Below are 18,405 nucleotides of genomic sequence, written 5' to 3'. Positions count from 1 at the left end.
CATTGAAATGATGCCCTAACTTGATGCAGCACAGATCAAGTCGAACGGCAGGTTTCTCTGAAACTAAACTGAAGCCTAGTTCAGCTGTCAGGAAGATATCATCCACCTCTGTTTGCACTGGTTTGTTCTTCTCAGTAATGGAAAAATCACTGTTGTGTCATCAAGGCCCAATGGTTCACAAGAGGCTTGTTTTGAAATTGCCTCTTGTCATTTCTTAGAATAACAGTGCATTTGATTATATTTCTAAGCTTCTGTCTCACATTCAAAAGAAGAATCGTGGCCAATCTATTTCCTCAGTTAATTCCTGTTTAGAGCATGCAATTATTTCTCATGACCACTAGAAAGTTGAGAGAATAGGTTTCGATTTATTCTGTCCAGTAAATAGAACTGATACAGGGCTACCAATACAATTACATACTGTATTCTTATCACAGACCTAGTCAGGTCAATAAATTAAGCTGTTTATCCTTGGATTATGAAGGTGTCTATTACCTGAACTCTTAGTGGTGATTTTCTGGGGTCTTCTCTGCTTTTGAGTCTCATGAATGAAAAGGGTCTCAGGGGATCCCTCTGAACAACTGCCTGTGGTCTACCACATGGGGTGCTCCAGAGCTCTGAGGGTTATCAGTGGGTGGAGCTTAGTCCTGCAGGCCCACAGAGTTGGAAACAGATCCGCAGCAGCTTTCAGCTACCCTTTATGGCACCGTGTGTGAATTTGAAAAAGGTGTTCTTCTGGACCGAAGCAGCCCCACTCAGTGAGCAGAGGGAGGGTTGGATTTCAGCCCCTATTCTCCAAGTCTGTGGCCATCCCTTGCAGCCCCTGACCCTCAAGAGAAAAAAGGGTTGTTGGGGAGGCAAACTGTGTCAGCCTCATCACAGGAATTTGCGGGATGAGTATCCTCATGGCCCAGGAGGTGTTCAATGTCCGGAGGCGTGGACGGTCAACTAGTCCTCAGCTCCAGGGCTGGTAGAACCACCCTCCTTTTGCCGGAATTCCTCAGCAGCATTCCGTTGACCTTGCTAGTACCTCATTGGTGGGCAGGGTATACCCTGAATCATTGCCTTGGCTGCCGTGTTTATGAGGGCCCTGTTTTGGCTCTCCTCCTCTGAGGAGTTCATGTGGCTATGGGGACCCCCACATGCACTTCTGGAATTCTTTACCTACCCTTCTAGAATACTTTGGAATTTGCTGCCCAAATGTCCTCAGTCAGGAGAATGAAAGGGCAGGCACTTGGCTTCACTGCTGATGCCCTTACTGCCTAGAAGAGGGCCTGGCATGTATTAAGTGCTCAATAAATATTTTGTTAATTAAAAATTTTGGTGTCAAAGCTGCATGATTTTCCTCTTGTTTAATTTGGCTTTGAGTAGCTAGTAGAATAGCAGAAAGCAAAGCAATCTGATTTGACAGCGAGAGGTACTCCTGAAAGGACTGGGGGCAGATAAGTAACACTGAAGATGGAGTTTGGATCTGGAGAAGAGCTGGTGTCAAACAAAAATAGATGCATTGAGAAACTGTAGGGACCAAGGACCATTGGAATTTATTAGCTTTCTTTTTAGACACACAGGAGTTTTAATTTGCAGAAACACGTTGAAAGAAGCAAGCTCTGAGCAAAGACATACATTTGTTCATCCACTGGGCCATTAACAAAACTTCTCTAAGATGTTAGGGTGATAAGTCAAGTAACTCAGAAACTGTTTTCTTCCCCTCATCCTGTAATCATTATTTTAATGGGTTGCTAGGGTTTTGCAGACGTTTTTTCCCTAACAGAAAAACTGACATTTTGCCAGATGTATAACTGACTTGGAGAAAAACTGAACATGATATGTATGTAGTTTTAAAAATGTTATTTATTTACTAATTATTAGGGAGAGAAGAAGGAAGAGAGAGCACACAAAACAACAACTTGTTGTTCTACATATTTATGCATTCATTGGTTGCTTCTTGTATGTGCCCTGCTGGGGACTGAACCTGTAATCTTGGCATAGTAGGATGATGCTCTAACCAACTGAGCTACCCAGCCAGGGCTTATGATATATTTTGTAATTTTCACTACAGCTTTCCCATGGCTTTTTTTGCTATTTGCCAGAAGCCCTCCAATGATGCAAAATTTCTATGCTTGTCCAGAGAACCTGGTTTGCTGTTCTTTCTTCTCCCTTTCCTCTCTTCCATTCTCTTACCAACCACGGCAAATGGGTATATTTACCTTCAACTGCGAATCTTGAAGAAGTTATTTTGTGGGAAGGTCCACAAGTTAAAGGATTTCTTTCTTTCTTTTTTTTTATTCCCGCCCACGCCCCGGCCTCTCAAGTTAAAGGATTTCTAAGAACTTCTCCACCTCCAAATATTCCTGACTGTGGATAATGCATCTGAATAAATTGGCGATTATAAGAGAAACATACTTAGATGTCCTGCGAAACTCAATGGAGAAAAAAGAGCAACAAATAATGTTTCCAAACTTTTGACTTCAGAAAATGAACTCTAATGTCTTTTTTTTTTTTTTTTAAACCAGGCTCTGGCCAGTTTTATTAAAGAAAACTTCTGCACAATTTACTTTTCACCAGTCTGTTCTGACATGCTTCTAATGATATCAGAATCTCCTGGATACATGATAGCCAGTGTGCACACTCTGTCGTATTTTCCACACGCTGTGCCCAATTCAATATTGTTGCCACAGTAGTGATGGACACCAGTCTTGGCCAACATGGCATAGTACTGTATTTCAGATTTCCTCAGGGCTGGACGGTTGTTGGCGAGGATGACCAGTTTGGCTTTGCCTTGTCTGATCATCTTCTGAGTCTGCTTGTACCCCAGCACGTACTTGCCACTTTTCATAACGAGTTGGAGCCTAGAGTTGATTGAGTCCAGCAACTCTTTCATATTCTTTGTGGCCACCACCTTCCTGCCTGAGGTGCGGGACAGACCCTTACCAAGTGCAGCCGCCAAGATGGCCGGGGGACCAGAAAGGCTGAACTCTTAATGTCTTGACATACATCTAGGTAGTTAGGAAACTTTGTGCCAGGGTTTTGGAATTGAAACCAAGATACCAATTTAGAAATGGCTTTGCTTTGCTCCATGCCAGGCTCCAAAGGAAAACAAAATGTTGGGTGGCTCAGTAGTAGTGTTCTGAACTCCTCCCTGCACAAACGACAATTCAGCAGAAATGCCAAAGAAAGAAAATTATGTTCCCACGTTGTGTCACCCGCCCTAGTTGAATGAAGCGAGAGATAGTCATCTGTTTTGGGCTGGTATTAAAATCTTAGATGGCAACAAACAATTGGAAAATAAAATTAAAAAATAATATCAATTCAAAGCAGCATGAAAACATGAAATACTTAAGGATACGTTTAACATAACATGTGGAACTTATGCCCAGTGAAACCTTAAAACACTGCTGAGAAAAATTAAAGAAAACATACAAAAAAGGAAAAATATACTGTGTTCATAGATCGGAAGACTCAAAATTGTTAAAAAGATCTATTTTCTTGAAATTAATTTATAGATTCAATAAAAACCCAGTCAAAATCCTGGAAAGTTTTTTGTAGATATTGACTACTCGGTTCTAAAAAATGACATGGAAATGCAAAAGACTTGAATTAGCCAAAATAATTCTGAAAAAAAAATAAAAGAACAATGTTGGAAACTTAGACTCCCTGATTTTAAAACTTACTCTAAAGCTACTGTACTCAAGATAGTATGATGGTGCCATTAGCATACATGTATAGATAAATGGAACAAAATAGAAAATTCAGAAATAGACCCCCATATATGTGATAGATTGATTTCTGATAAAAGCAGCAATTCAATGGTAAAAAAAAAAATGCCTTTAAAAAGAACATGCCATTCATTACAGCATTTTTCAAAATAGCCAAAAGCTGGAAGCAACCCTTGTGTCCTTTGATAGATGAGTGGATAAACGAAATGTGGTAAATACATACAATAACATATTTTTCAGCCTTAAAAAGGAAATTCTGACACATGTTACAACATGGATGAACCTTGAAGACATTATGCTAAGTGAAATAAGCCAGTCACACACACAGACACACAACCCCACACAAATACTATGTGATTCCATTTACATGAGGTACCTAGAAGAGTCAAATTCATAAAGACAGGAAGTAGATTAGTTGGTGCCAGCGGCCGGGGCAGTTCCTGTTGAATGGGCATAGAGTTTCAGTTTGAGATCATGCAAAAGTTCTGAAGATCAACTGCACAACAATGTGAATGTACTTAACACTCCTTAAAATGATTAAGATGGTACATTTTACATGGTGTCTATCTTACCATAATTAAAAATTAAAAAATGTGAAGCCAGAACAACTGGATATCTCTAAGCAAAAAAGAGAACCTCAGTCCTTATCTCACACTACATACAAAAATTAACATGACATGGATCATGGACCTGAACATAAAAGCCATAAGGTTTCTAGAATAAAACATAGAAGAAAATGTTTGTGACCCTGGATTAGGCAAAGATGTCTTAGACAGGATATAAAGTATGAAACAAAGGAAAAAATGGGTAAGTTGAATTACATGAAAAATAATAACTTTGGTCTTCAAAAGATGCAGTTAACAAAATGAAAAGGTAAGCAAAATACTGGGAGATAATTGCAAAACACATATTTTATGAAGAATTTTTATTTAGAATGTATAAAAATCCTTATAATTTAATAATAGGACAAATAACTCAATTTTAGAAAGTGGGTAAAATGTATATTGTAAACCCTAGGCCAATCACTAAAAATGTTTTTTTTTTTAATGATATGCCAAGAGGGGAGATAACATGTAATCATATAAAATACTCCATTAAAACCAGAGAAGTGGTAAGTACAGCATAGGGAATACAGTCAATAATATTGTAATAACTGTGTGTGGTGCCAGGTGGGTGCTGGAAGTATCAGGGGAACAATTTGTAAAGGATACGATTGTCTAACCACTGTGCTGTGCACCTGAAACTAATACAAACTAATATTGAATGTAAACTGTAATGGAAAAACAACAACAACCAGAGGAAAGAAAAAAGAAGCAAGGAACAAAGAGAAACAAAGCACAAATAAAAACAGTTGCAAATGGTCAATAATCACATAAAAGACACTCAACATCATTAGTCATCAGGGAAGTGGAAGTTAAAGCTCATAATGAGAAACTAATACATAACTAGTAGAATGAACGTTAAAATAAAAACTTATAGTACTGCTGAGGATGCAGAACAACCGAATCTCTCAGACTTTGCTGGTGGGGATGTAAAATTAGCATAGCCACTTTGGAAAAACACTTTGGCAGTTTATTTTAAATTGAAACACCTGATGACACAGAAACTCCACTCCTAAGTATTAACCTAAGAGAAATGAAACATGTCCATGCAAAGACCTACACACAAACTATAGAAGTAGAGAGCAGATAAGTGGTTGCCAGTGGTTAAGGATGAGGGAGTCGAGCAGGAAGGAGGGGAGCAGATGTGGCTGTATAAGGGCAGCATAAAGGTTCCTTAGAGATGGAAGTCTACTGTATCTTGACTGTGTCAATGTCAATATCTTCGTTGTGATATAGTATTACAGTTTTGCAAGATGTTACCATCGAGAGACACTGGGTAAAGGATACATGGAATTTTTCTGTAATATTTTTCATAACTGCATGTGAATTTACAACTATCTCAAAATTAAAAGTTTAATTTAAAAATGTAGGGTAGGCCCTAGCTGGTTTGGCTCAGTGGATTGAGTGCTGGCCTGAGAACCATAAGTTCACCAGTTCAGTTCCCAGTCAGGGCACATACCTGGGTTGCAGGCCACGTCCCCAATAGTGGGCGTGTGAGAGGCAACCACACATTGATGCTTCTCTTCCTCTCTTTCTCCTTCCCTTCACTAAAAATAAATAAATAAAATCTTTAAAAAAAAAGTAGGGTGGACTATGAAATGTAAAAAAAAAGTAAATATTGACAGAAATTTTTAGAAACATGCCCATTCTATTAAAGACATATAGATATAACATAGTAAGTCATCAAGTATAGCTAACCATTGATTATTTATGCCAAGGGAAGCAAATGAAAGTAAAGGTCAACCAAGATATAATCTTTGTTTTTGATCTAAGGATAACATATATGACTCTGGAAAGCATCAGGTTTATACCCACATGAGTAACTTTTTAGCAGACTTACCTAGCTAGTAATATCTGATCTAGGAGACATGCCCCTCTTCCACTTTTGAACACTTTTTGTTTTCAGGATGATCTTTTGAAGTAGTGCTGGCCTTACATAAGAGTCTTTTAGGTAACCCAGATATCATTCAATTCATAGAAAGCTGCAATACTAAATGCCTTAAGATATTAAAGAGTGAGCCGTGGCTGGTGTAGCTCAGTGGGTTGAGTGCTGGCTGCAAACCAAAGGGTCGCCGGTTCAATTCCTAGTCAGGGCACATGCCTGGGTTGAGGGCCAGGTCCCCACTAGTGGGCACACAAGAGGCAACCACACATTGATATTCTCTCCCTCTCTTCTTCCCTTCCCCTCTCTCTAAAAGGTAGGAAAATCCTCCTTTCTCATGGAAAGAGGGGTATCCAGGTATATGTGACCAATATTGTTCTACCTGATGTTTATGTCCAGGTTAGCCATACTTCAGATGAATTTAACAGGTTTAGCAATTCCTCGTCTAGACCCCTTGTTCTCGACATTGGCTACACATTGGAGGAATCCCGTATTAGAATCCCATCCTAAGAAATTATGATTTAATAAATCTTGGGGGAGGGCACTGGAGCTTTGGAAAACTGCTCCTATGATTCTAATGTGCAGCCAAAGTTGAGAACTACTACTCTTTTTTTTTAAAATTTTTATTGTTATTCAATCATAGCTGTATGCCCTTTCTCCCCATCCCTCCACCCCACCCCAGCTGAACCCACCTCCCTCCCCCACCTCCACCCTCCCCCTTGATTTTGTCCATGTGTCCTTTATAGTAGTTCCTGTAATCCCCTCTCCTCACGGTCCCCTCCCCACTCCCCCCTGGCTATTGTTAGATTGTTCTTAACTTCAATGTCTCTGGTTATATTTTGTTTCCTTTTTTCTTCTATTTATTATGTTCCAGTTAAAGGTGAGATCATATGGTATTTGTCCCTCACTGTCTGGCTTATTTCACTTAACATAATGCTCTCCAGTTCCATCCATGCTGTTGCAAAGGGTAAAGCTCTTCCTTTCTCTCTGCTGCAATTGAACCTGTATGTTCATCATGTATCCTGTAACTTTGCTGATGTCACTGATTTAAGAAATTCTTTTTTAAAAAAATTTTCATGTTATTCAATTACAGTTGTGTGCCTTTTCTCCCCACCCCTCCACCCCACTCCAGCCGAAACCCCCTCCCTCCCCCCCTCCACCCTCCCCCTTGATTCTGTCCATGTGTCCATTATAGTAGTTCCTGTAATCCCCTCTCCTCACGGTCCCCTCCCCACTCCCCCCTGCCCATTGTTAGATTGTTCTTAACTTCAATGTCTCTGGTTATATTTTGTTTGCTTTTTTCTTCTATTGATTATGAGAACTACTACTCATAACATCATAGAATGACTGGTCTAAACTCTATCAACTTTATGGCTGTATGTAGATGAAGAAACCCTCATGCTGCCATCCTCAGCTGAAATTCACTATGACTGACTGTATGATTAGTGTTCTAACTCGTAGTCCTTTCTTAACTTTGCTCCGATACCTTTAATAATTCCCAGATGAATTCTGGTTTTCCATGCCCAAGTGTGAGTTCAGGCTGCTGGTTTAGAAGGTTCCGAAGCATTAGTATAGCTATTTGTCTTGGGAGAGGTTTTATTCACGATGACACTGCATATTTATGTTAGGATCCATGGCTCAGTTATCACAAAAGACTTGTCCGTTGGTCAATAATTCATGTTGAATCATTTGAGGGCATGGATCTAACATTGTTCTCTAGGGGATGGTGAGAGAAACATTATGCCTTAGTGGGTTCGAGAAAAGGATTCAGATACACTTGCCTTGATGGCTACAATTACTTCTACATAAAATGGTACTCAAAGATGGTTAATTCTCATTCTAAGTTATTGGTTTAATTATGTTCTCTTATTAAGATATACATGCAGATGTCTCTGTTCTTATTGTTTGTTAAACAATAAATGATACATACTTTACATGTTTTGTGCCACAACACACAAGAATATAATGCCCTTTTTGTCTTTAATAACATTGACATTTTGCAGGAGTGTAGGCCAGATGTCTTATAGATTGCCTTGTACTTCGGATACATCTAATTATTTCTTCATGGTTAGATTCAGGTTAAACATTTCTTTGCAGGAAGACTACATAGGTGATGTTCCTTTTCCCAAGCGCATCCCATCAGGAGGCATATGATTGATTACCCCTTATTGGTGATGCTACTTTTGGTATTTTGGCTAAGATGGCGCACGTACCGTTATGTGGTCATATATATCGCACAGCGACTGTGTTCACACTCTGAGAAACAAAGTATCACGCCACACTCAACAGTGCGCAGCAGGAGGCAGTCGCTTTCCCAGGCTCCGTGGAAGGAAAACGGTCCCCCCACACCCATCCTACTGCCCGCCCGCATCTCTTTTCCACGAAAATCACCTCTCAGAACCAGAGAGTCCCTACTCCAACGCACCCAGATCTTTTTCCATCTTTAGGGGTGCGCCTGCGCAGCGAGTCTCCAGGCAGCTCTTTTGTAGAGCCGGACCGCTGATTTTTACTCTACGGGGCCTGGGCTCTCATTGAGCTTTTTTCCCCTCGGGGGTCAATTACGGTCCTTAAACGCGCGCCCGCGGGAAGACCCGGGGCGGAGCAGTGCCCTGTACCGAACGTCAGGGGCTTTCCGGGCGGAAGTCCGTAGACCGGGGAGCCTCTGATTGGCTTTCAGGCTGGCGCCCGTGTCTACCCCCGTTCCAGTTTCGGGCTGATTGGCGCGGAATCGAGAGACTCAGGACTATGGCGCCGGTGCACGGCGACGACTGTGAGCTGGGGCCACGTGGGATGCTGGGTTGGGAGTGCGGGGACAGTGGCAAAATCGTGGGGGGTGCGGACTAGGGGATAGGTCTCTTTTTCATCAGGCAGTAGCGCGCTGGGGTCTCCCTGCAGGTCTGTTTGGCGCAGACCTTGGTTGCCCAGGGGGGAGACTTATATAGGGCACGGGACGGGTCATTCCTGCAGGGCCCTTTGCTCCTGGAAAGCCCCCTGCGGGCCTTTTTGTTTGGGAGGCTGCCTCACTTCAGTCACTGCGGGTCTCCGCACTAACCTGCCTTTTTTTTTTTTTTTTTTGGCGAGTCAGGTCGCACATGCCGGCCACGCTTGTAAAGACTCTGCCCGGCGGGACCGTTTTGACCAAAGGCATTTCACCGTTATCAGTAAAAGTATGCGCTTGAGGGCTAGGAAGTGTTTCATCCGGTTTGAAGAAAATTGTTTTACGAGCTGTCACCTGGAGATACCGTTGCACTTTGTAGATAGTGGATTTCTACTTTCTGCGTTAACTTTTTTTTTTTTTCAAATTCTATGGAAGTTCTTCAAGTATTGTATAGAAATAGTGTTCACAATGTAGTCATCTCTGATGAAGCTTTAAAAAATGTATCAGTTCAGCAGGATTTCAGATGTATCACTTCTTTTTCATTGGTAATCTTTTATTTCCAAAAATAGGATACAAAAATGCAAATGGCTGTCTGATTTCTGATTGTTTGAACAGTGTTCAACTAAAGTGTGACTTTAATGAACTTGTAACTTAAAATCAGATGCTTCACTTTCTTAGCTGCAGCGACACATCTCCTGCCACTTAAATGTATCACCATTAGTGAGAACTTGCTACCTAGTCAGCTTCCTTTGCATTCACCTAGTGATGAGGCAGAGGCTTCAATTTGTTCTTTTAGTCTTCCGTCTTTTAAGACAATTTGGAGAGTAGATAGCCTGGATTGCAAATGGAATGTAGGATGTGAGTACGTGAACAGTCTTTGCAGTCCTACATCAGTGATTTGCCACCGAACTGTTTCTTCACACGAAAAACTGTACATCTGTGAACATCAATAGATCACTCTTTGGAGGATACTGTGCAAGCTTGAGACCCACCTGTCTTAAGGCTTGGTGTTAGGTGTTGCTGGAGACTTGTGGCTGGAATTTTTCCTTGAGAGCAGAGTAAAGATTGGTACTTGAAAGACTGTTGCAGGCTAGTGTCTGTCTGCTTTTGGGGAGGATGGTGATGCTTCAGATGGTAATTTTGATCCAAACATTTAAACTTTTGTAACTGGATTTTTTTCCCATGCTTATTCTTTTTTGCTAACTTGACTATGTGAAGCGTTGGAGGCATTCCAGAAAGGAAAATTAGGCCTTTTTTCCTCCTTAAGTATTAGGTGGGGTACCTTGACAATGGCAAGGAAAAGTTGAAAGGTCTATAACTAGCTGTTATGTATGAAAAGGGATCAGGGAGAATTTAATGATTAAATAAAGCACGTACAGTAGTTCATTCATTTGTTCATTCAGTAAATGTTTTTTATGTACCTACTAGGCAAAGGCATTCTGCCAGGCTCTGTCTGGTGTTACAGTGGTAGGTAAGCTGGATGTGTTTTTTGTCTTCATGGAGTTGAGATCGTAAACACCTCTAATTATATGCAGTACTATATTGAGGCTTCCCTGAGAAAACTGCTTTGCTTTATTTTTGTTTTTTAGATACTAGGCCATGGTACTGCTGAGTATGGTGTGTGTGACTACACTGCATCTATATACACACAGACATTAAATGAGCTTCTCTTATATTGCTGAGTACAAAGCCAAGTATCTTCATTTAATCCTTAACTTTATGAAGCAGATATGATTATCCCCATTTCACAGATGAGGACCCTGAGGCTCTGCATTAGTCTGAGTCCTTAGGGTAAGATACAGCAACCAAGTCTAGCTAGTTTTTTAAACACATATAATTTTATTGACCATTGAAAATTAAAAAAAGTAGAAAATACAAACATAAAAGAAATAACACAACAAGCTATTGCCAGTTATTTTCCATTCGTGAAGTCTAGCTAATTTAAACAGAAAAGGAATTTATTAGGATATTGTGGTATTCACAGAAACTCCAGGAGGACTGGAGAGTCAGTCTGGGGCTGCTTAGCCAGGAATAGTGATTAAAGTCCCGTTACAAAAGGTGGTCCATTGAGGAGGTCCTTGCCAACTGTGGGCAAGTACTTGAGGTTCTTGCTTGTTAACATTGTAGCTACAGCTCTGGTTACCAGTGCTGACACTTTTGCCCCAGTTCCTTAATCCGCAGCTGTTGCTACTTACACTCTCTTTCCTTAGCCCACCCCCTTTCCTTTTGACACTAGCTTTCTGATTTAAAGTCCGAACAGGTGTTCCTAAATGGTAGCGCCTATTTCATATGCCCATGCCCTAGCTTCAGGGGTGTCTGGGAAAGAGCATCTGCCTTTTCAACTTCTGTAGTAGGACATGGACTCTGTGTTCCACCAAGACTTATATGAGGGAAGTTTCACAAACAGGTTCAGATGCTGGGCAGCTTAAACAACAGCAAGACAGCTGGCCACTGCAACTCGGAGAGGTCAGCCAGCGGTCTCATGTGGTCCAGTAAGCGGCAGGGCTGGGCCATGCTGCTTCTACCTAATCTCCCATTCTCTCAGTCACTCTACACTCTCATGTCTTACCTTCTGCACTGATTTTCTTTCAGTTTCTGAATACACCTTGCATTTTCATCCTTTTGTAATTTAGCTCATGCCTTTTCCTCTGCTTGCACCACTTTTTACCCTGTATTCTGATGGTGAAATTCTATTCCTCTTTCTGGGTCTGTGTTGGAAAACTTCCTGTGAAGCCTTTCCTGATTTCCTGGGCACAATTAACAGCTCTTTTCTAGTTTCCTCAGTACCGTGTTCTTACCTCTTATATGGCACCCTGTTTATGTGATGGTGGGAGCCTCAAGTCCTTTTGCCTTACTTGACTGTGAGCCCTTTGAGGACAGGCAACCCTTTCATAGTTGTAATTGCACCCCAAGCCCTGTAGAGGGCGCATTGTTGCCTGTGGAGTAAGTTTATTTGTAGACTATCGATTTTGTCAAGTTAATCTAGGGGAGTCAAGAGAGTCTTGAAGGGAACACACTGAGGCCTACTTTTCACTCGTAGTGGTCATATTTAGTAATCTCCGAAACTGTTTCATATAGATCTTATGATTTTTAAAAATATTTGAGTGACACCCAAGATTTTGTGACTGTCATCATTAAGTAGCTACATTCCTTAATTTTTACTTAATGCCTTTCTGAGAATGGATTTAAAAGTCAAATAATAGACTGTGATGTTACAAAGAGATTCCATTTCCAGGAAGCTAAAAGAAATAAGATCTCTAATTATGCTTCACTTTTGAGGTATAGTTTTCAGTAGGTTTTTTTTTTTTTTTTTTTTTTTTGCCAGCATTTGATACATGTTCTTGAAATTGCATCTTCTATTTCAGTGAAACTCTTAGTCAAACTGCTTAATGTTGTTAAGGGTCTTGCAGTGGGGTTGGAGCTTTTAGGACACCTCTTATCAATGCTTTTCCTTTTCTGTGCCTACTCCTTTTTATAAAATAGCACCAAATAGAATAAAATACTCAGTTTCACAGGTGTAGATGGCAAACATGCTGAGCGTAAATTCATGGCTGGCAGCTGTCTCACTTGGTTATTCATCAGCTGGTATATGAAGGTCTTAATTCTGTGGATGAAATTTTTTCAGTATGTGTGTGACATCAGTTTATAATGCCCAAAGGCATGAATAATTCAAAAGCTGAGTGAATGAACACAGAAGCCCTTTGGCAGTTCAGTAATTTTTGACAAAACATTTCAACCTTTGTAATTTGACCTTATCATATTATGTCATAACCAGCTCGGTGAGGCCTGGAAATCAGTGAAGGAATCAAGAATCTTTTCAGAATTTCTTATCTTTGTTACATTCTTCCAACTCCCATTTTATCTCCTTTGAAATTCCAGGTAGGTTATCTGAACCTCTGAGGCCATGCATGACTTCTAAAGATTGTTTTAGAGTTAGTTGCTCCTTATCTCCTATTCTACATTTTAAATTCTCCGGGCATGGGTCCATACCTTTTTGATCTTTGTGTTTCTCAGAGCACCTGCTTTGCAAAGAGCAAAGGGCAAAGAGCAGGTGCTCCTTAAGGTGTGTTGAATGTTGATTTATAGAATACAGCTTTTCTAACTCTACTAGGCCCCTCATTTCTAATGGGAAGGATATGGACTAACAGCTGGTTTCCCTTCTCTAGTGTCTCTACGACACAAGAATTGAGTCTGGAGTTTTTTCTCTTTTTGGAGGAAAAAAATTAACAGTTGCTTCAGTTGTTTCAACTGTATCTCAGAGAAAATTTCTGAAGAATCAGAGGAGCTGCAGACTCAGCCATGAACTTTGTGAACTGTTTACAATTATCATTTGTGTAATATTGAAACTGTTTTACTACTGACTAGAAGTGTTACTTTATTTTTGAGGGAAGATGGCTGACAATTTTGTAACATTTCCTGTTGGCTTTTTTTTCCCCCCAGCTGTGTCAGATTCAGGAAGTTTTGTAGCTTCTCGATCCCGGCGAGAAAGGAAAGCAAAGAAAGGGCACCAGGAAGCTCTAGAAAGACTAAAAAAAGCTAAAGCTGGTGAGAAGTATAAATATGAAGTAAGTAACAATTTTTCTGTTTTTTTCCCTCCTGTGCTGCATCTGATTCATAGCCTGTAGCTAGTCACCTTTGCATATGTTTCAAGCTTGTTGTAATAATAATTTCTTGATGTTGAACAAGCAAGGGCATGGGGTAGATTTACAGATTATGAGCACCACTTGACCCTTAAAGTTCCTGTAAGCCTTTTATAAATGCTTTCACAATTCTGAAATGCACGTAGCTGTGTATTTTTTTCCTTATTAAGCACACTGCATCTCTGCTAAGTCTCGTGGCTTTGTTGGAAGACCTTAGAGATGCTTTTGCTTCACTCTTAAGGTATTGAGCAGTCTAGCTAAGCACTACTTATCCTTGGAGAGAATTTCATTTGCTAGGAGAGTGGTGATGGGGACTTGGACCTTACTTCTGCTGTGCCCTGATGTAAGATCGAAGGTCATGACATTTTGGCTGTTTTCCCACTCTTTATGGTCTGTAGGTAAAAACGGAGTGGCTACTATCTGCACAACGTTGTCTGGCTTCACCTTCAACACGTTTCCTGAGTATCTTAACCTGCCTCAGGGCCAGGAAGTGATTAATTAATATTAGAAAATAACGACAACTAATGTACTTTTTTTCCCCTAACGCTATTCTCAGTGCTTTTCCAAATATATTCATTTACTTAATTTTCCAACAACCATATAAAGTTAGATGCCATGAATAACAGCGTTTTGCAGCTGAGATATCTGAGGTCACAGTGGCAGAAGCTCGATTTGAATCCAGGCTTCCGAATATGACGTTTAACCACAGCCTATACTCTCCTGGGCAATTAAGCAAGCAGAAGAGGATTTTTGTCATTTGGCATCATCCATTCAAGTGAAGTGAGCCAATCAGATGGGAAAGGGCTACTAAAGGATTACAGTAAAGAAGTAAAGCATTTTTAATGTGGGTACTTCTATAAGGGAGTTCTGTGGGGCATTTCAGATGTTGACACAAAGTGACTGATTTCCCTTTAAATCACCGATGTTAACGCCATGGCTCTAAGAGTTCATGCTGAGCAGTAGCAATGTTTTTTAGAGATAAAGTCAAAATGACTTGTTATTCAAAATGATTTTTAAGAATAGTTTTCTGGTATCTTTTTGTGATAGTATGTAAGTGAGTTGTTTAAATAAGAGACAAAATATGCCTCCTAGACTTCAAGCAACAAAAATTATCCCCCCCCACCAAAAAAAACCCCAATCAGATTGGTCAGTACTGTAATATTAATTGGACTAGTTTGTGTCTGGGTTGTCAAAAACTTAATTTGGAAGTGCAGGTAGTTTCTGTTATCAAATGGTGGAAGGCCAAATCAGTATTTGCCAGTGATCCCTGTAGGATAGATTAAACAGGAGGTGAAAACCTAAGCCTATCCCGTAATTTATAAGTGATCCAGTTAGCTCCACCCATTGTGCTCTCAGAGCTCGGTGTCCCAGGTGTTTTTTTCCTAGGGCTTTATCTCCTCAGGTGGAGTTAGTTGTTTCCTCCGCCCCACTTGATAAAGCGGAATTCCCGAGAGGAGGGGGAGATTTTTTTTTTAAAGGGACCTCTGACTTCCTGCTAACCAGCCCACCAAATTCTGGTCTGGAAAGTCAGTGGCCTGTCACCATGGCAGCTGCAGCAGTGCCATGTGTCTATTTGTTGTTTGAACTGTGCTGAGCTGGTCTGCTCTCTCCGTGCCAATAGTTCATGTGCTCGGGCCCTCTGGCGGTCGGACAGCCTGTGTGATTGGAGGACTTGCCACTCTCTGGACTTGTTTTCCAAGTAGCTCAATGTTTTTTTTGTAACTGAAATGTAATTATTATACAATGTTACATTAGTTTTAGGTGTACAACATAGTGATTTTATAAACATTATGAAATGATCACCACAATAAGTCTAGTAACTGTTCAACTAAATATATTTCAAAAGGAAAAATAATCCCTCCTCTCTTCCCCTCCAAAAGTTAGCAAAACACTGTATTCTACAGGTACACTAGAAATGCACCTGTAAGTGTACATTTTGAATGATCCTCTGTTTGAAGTTGTCCCTATACCAAGTTGATACAACATTACTGCTTATATCCCCTAAGCTGTATGCTACATCCCCATGACTGACTTATTATATATCTGGAAGTTGGTACCTTTCAGCCCACTTCACCCATTTTGCCCACCCCACCCCACCCCACCTGGCAACCATCAGTCTGTTCTCTGTATCTATGCGTTTTGTTTTGTTTTGTTTTGTTTTGTTTTGTAGATTCCACATGTAAGTGAAATCATGGTATTTGGCTTTTCTCTGTCTGACCTATTTCACTTAACATAAACGTTCTCAAGGTCCATCAGTGTTGTCCCAAAAGGCAAGATTTCATTTTTATCGCTGAGTAATATTCCATTGTCTACATAGACCATCTGTTTATCCGTTTGTCTATCAGCGGACACTTAGGTCGCTCCCAGGAGCTCAGTGTTTGTCTCTCTGTAGTCTCAAGACCTGAGAATGGTGGGGGATCATTGGCAATTCAAACAGGGATCACTCAAAACCCATTTCTAGTGTATCTGTGGAATATAGTGTATGTTTTTCTAACATTTGGAGGGTGATAGAGCAGTGAGGTTTTCCCTTTTGAATTATAGTTGGTTGGTTGAACAGTTATCAAAATTATTTATTTGCAGGGCAACATCAGCTAGTGGAGAGGGAGGTGACGTGCCTTACGGGTTTGCTAAGTACAGGAAAAACCAGTCTAGAAATTATAAGTGAATAATCCCCAAAGCAGCTAATGAAGAATTGGCTATAATTCAGTTTGTTTTTTATGAAGTAGATGAGTAATTGATGGTGTGACAAGTGTATTATGCTAATGGAATCATTTAATATCTTATGTTAACACCCACCTAAAAGGAATACTAAGCTAATTGATGTCTATTTAAGGAAAACCCTGCAGTGGTGTTGAATGTCAGAACTTAAGATTTGGTTGCAGCTACTCCTTCAGGCTGCCATTCCAGTTTCAATTTTGACAATTTTTTTTCATCAGAATCGTTTAACACTTTCCCTCCATTTGAAGCTTTTTCAAACTCGTATGATGGCAGGTTGAGGACTTCCCAAGTGTTTACGAAGAGGTTGATGAAGAACAGTATTCGAAGCTGGTTCAGGCACGCCAGGATGATGATTGGATCGTGGATGATGGTACGTGGGAAGAAATTGCCTGCCAGACACTGTCTTAGTTGCGTTTCGTGCTGCTTTGCATGGGCCGATGTAAGGCTCTGTTCAGATCATACTGTTGGTGTGGGTTTTCCTCAAATACTGTATTTAAGGGTGTGGAAGCAGAACAATAGAACGTTTATTTGGGGGCATTTTGGAGAATCCAGGCATATCACTTAGGGTAAACTGGGAGGAACCATGTTCTGGTGCAGTATCCCCACATATTGTGGGGATAAGAAAACTGCCTTGCTCACAGGATGGCTGTGAGGATCACATGAGGCTGTGTGTGTGAGGACTCCCGTGGGCAGTGGAAGGCGCCACACAAAGGGTGGTCCATGTGCTCTTACGCTCCTTGTAGAAAGCTTGAGGTTCCTGCTGGTATGGTGTGACTTCTTGGGCATGTGAATGCTGACGGCTGGGAGGAGGTATAGACTGCACCCGTGACTGACTACATTTATGTTTCTTCTACTCTAATTGGATTCGGCAATATTGTCAGCTTTCCCTCATAGACAGAGGCGCCTTTTCTGGGCTTGTGACCTTCATTTTTTTATGTCATTCTTTTGGTAGAGTAAAACTACTATAAAGTACAATATGTGCGAACTTTCATCCTGTGGGCCAGATCATTTCCCTCGCTGACCTAGGTTGGTACAGACATACACAGGGAGATTGCGGGTCTGGTTTCAGACTACTGCAGTAAAGTGAGCACTGCAATGAAGAGAGCTGTAATCTTTTTGCTGGCGTGGGTCCTGCCTTCAATTTGTAAAAAAACGCAGTATCAGGAAAGTGCAGTAAAGTGAAGCACAATAAAATGAGGGATGTCTGTATACTTTATGTATATCCTTTGGTTTTGATTCAGAAAATTCGTGTGAATGCTGTGCTTTGACACAAAAATACAGGATTCTGCTGCACTTAAAAATGGCACAGGGCAGGAGAACATCTGAGTGGGTACAAAGGTTATTTTTTTGGTTTGGTTTGGTTTGGTTTGGTCATGGCTAAAATATTATTGGCAACTTCTAGAAACTTGATCCCAAGATTCCATTTTGTTCCTGCAGATGGTATCGGCTATGTGGAGGACGGCCGAGAGATTTTTGACGATGACCTTGAGGATGATGCCCTTGAGTCCCATGAACGAGGTACCTACATTTCGTTTTCCAGAGAGTGCCATTTTGACATTTAAAGAACTGTTCAAAATTTGAGATGACTTGGTGCTTGGATTCTGTTTTCTTTAAGGGAAGAGGACCTACCACCATTGTTTTTAGGTATAGAAAATGTTCTGTTACTGAGAGGAGCATAGTTATGTAGAAAATTAAATGTAAAAAGCAAAAACACCACAAGGAAATGAAGTTTCATGTCTCTGTGGCCCAAAGAGTTTGGTCTTTCACTTATTTTGGAATTTTCAGTCTTTTAGTCACTTTAGACTTGCTGATTTTGTAAGTGATGTCTGTTAATTCCTGAAGTGATGTGCTTAAAATTTTACCTCTTTGATAATAGTGAAGTACTACAACGAGGTTTAAAACTTAGAGTAATCAACTTGTTTTGCTTAATTGAAATTTAAAATGATAATGAATGGATATGTCAAATTTTCTT

At 40.5% G+C, this 18,405-nt stretch overlaps 1 protein-coding gene and 1 pseudogene across 5 annotated transcripts in view; one reads left to right on the top strand and one right to left on the bottom strand.

Moving 5' to 3' along the window:
• Positions 1–2,548: 2,548 nt before the first annotated feature.
• On the bottom strand, positions 2,549–8,638 carry LOC112313271 (large ribosomal subunit protein eL30 pseudogene; annotated as a pseudogene). The gene is made up of 2 exons (XR_011650759.1): positions 8,623–8,638; positions 2,549–2,973 (listed from the first exon to the last, which is right to left on the bottom strand). The product of XR_011650759.1 is annotated as a large ribosomal subunit protein eL30 pseudogene (transcript).
• Positions 8,639–8,675: 37 nt separating this feature from the next.
• Positions 8,676–18,405, top strand: part of POLA1 (DNA polymerase alpha 1, catalytic subunit) — a 299,926-nt gene continuing 290,196 nt past the window's right edge. For all 4 annotated transcript variants that reach the window (XM_053917486.1, XM_053917487.2, XM_053917485.1 and 1 more), the window contains exons 1-4: positions 8,676–8,967; positions 13,516–13,640; positions 16,707–16,803; positions 17,871–17,951. In XM_053917486.1, coding sequence (XP_053773461.1) covers positions 8,943–8,967; positions 13,516–13,640; positions 16,707–16,803; positions 17,871–17,951 — 328 coding nt within the window. In that variant the 5' untranslated portion in view covers positions 8,676–8,942. The remainder of the gene's footprint in view (positions 8,968–13,515; positions 13,641–16,706; positions 16,804–17,870; positions 17,952–18,405) is intronic.

Source organism: Desmodus rotundus, chromosome X (assembly GCF_022682495.2).
Source record: "Desmodus rotundus isolate HL8 chromosome X, HLdesRot8A.1, whole genome shotgun sequence".
Classification (NCBI taxonomy): Eukaryota; Metazoa; Chordata; class Mammalia; order Chiroptera; family Phyllostomidae; genus Desmodus; species Desmodus rotundus.
This window is presented reverse-complemented; position numbering and strand designations above follow the sequence as displayed.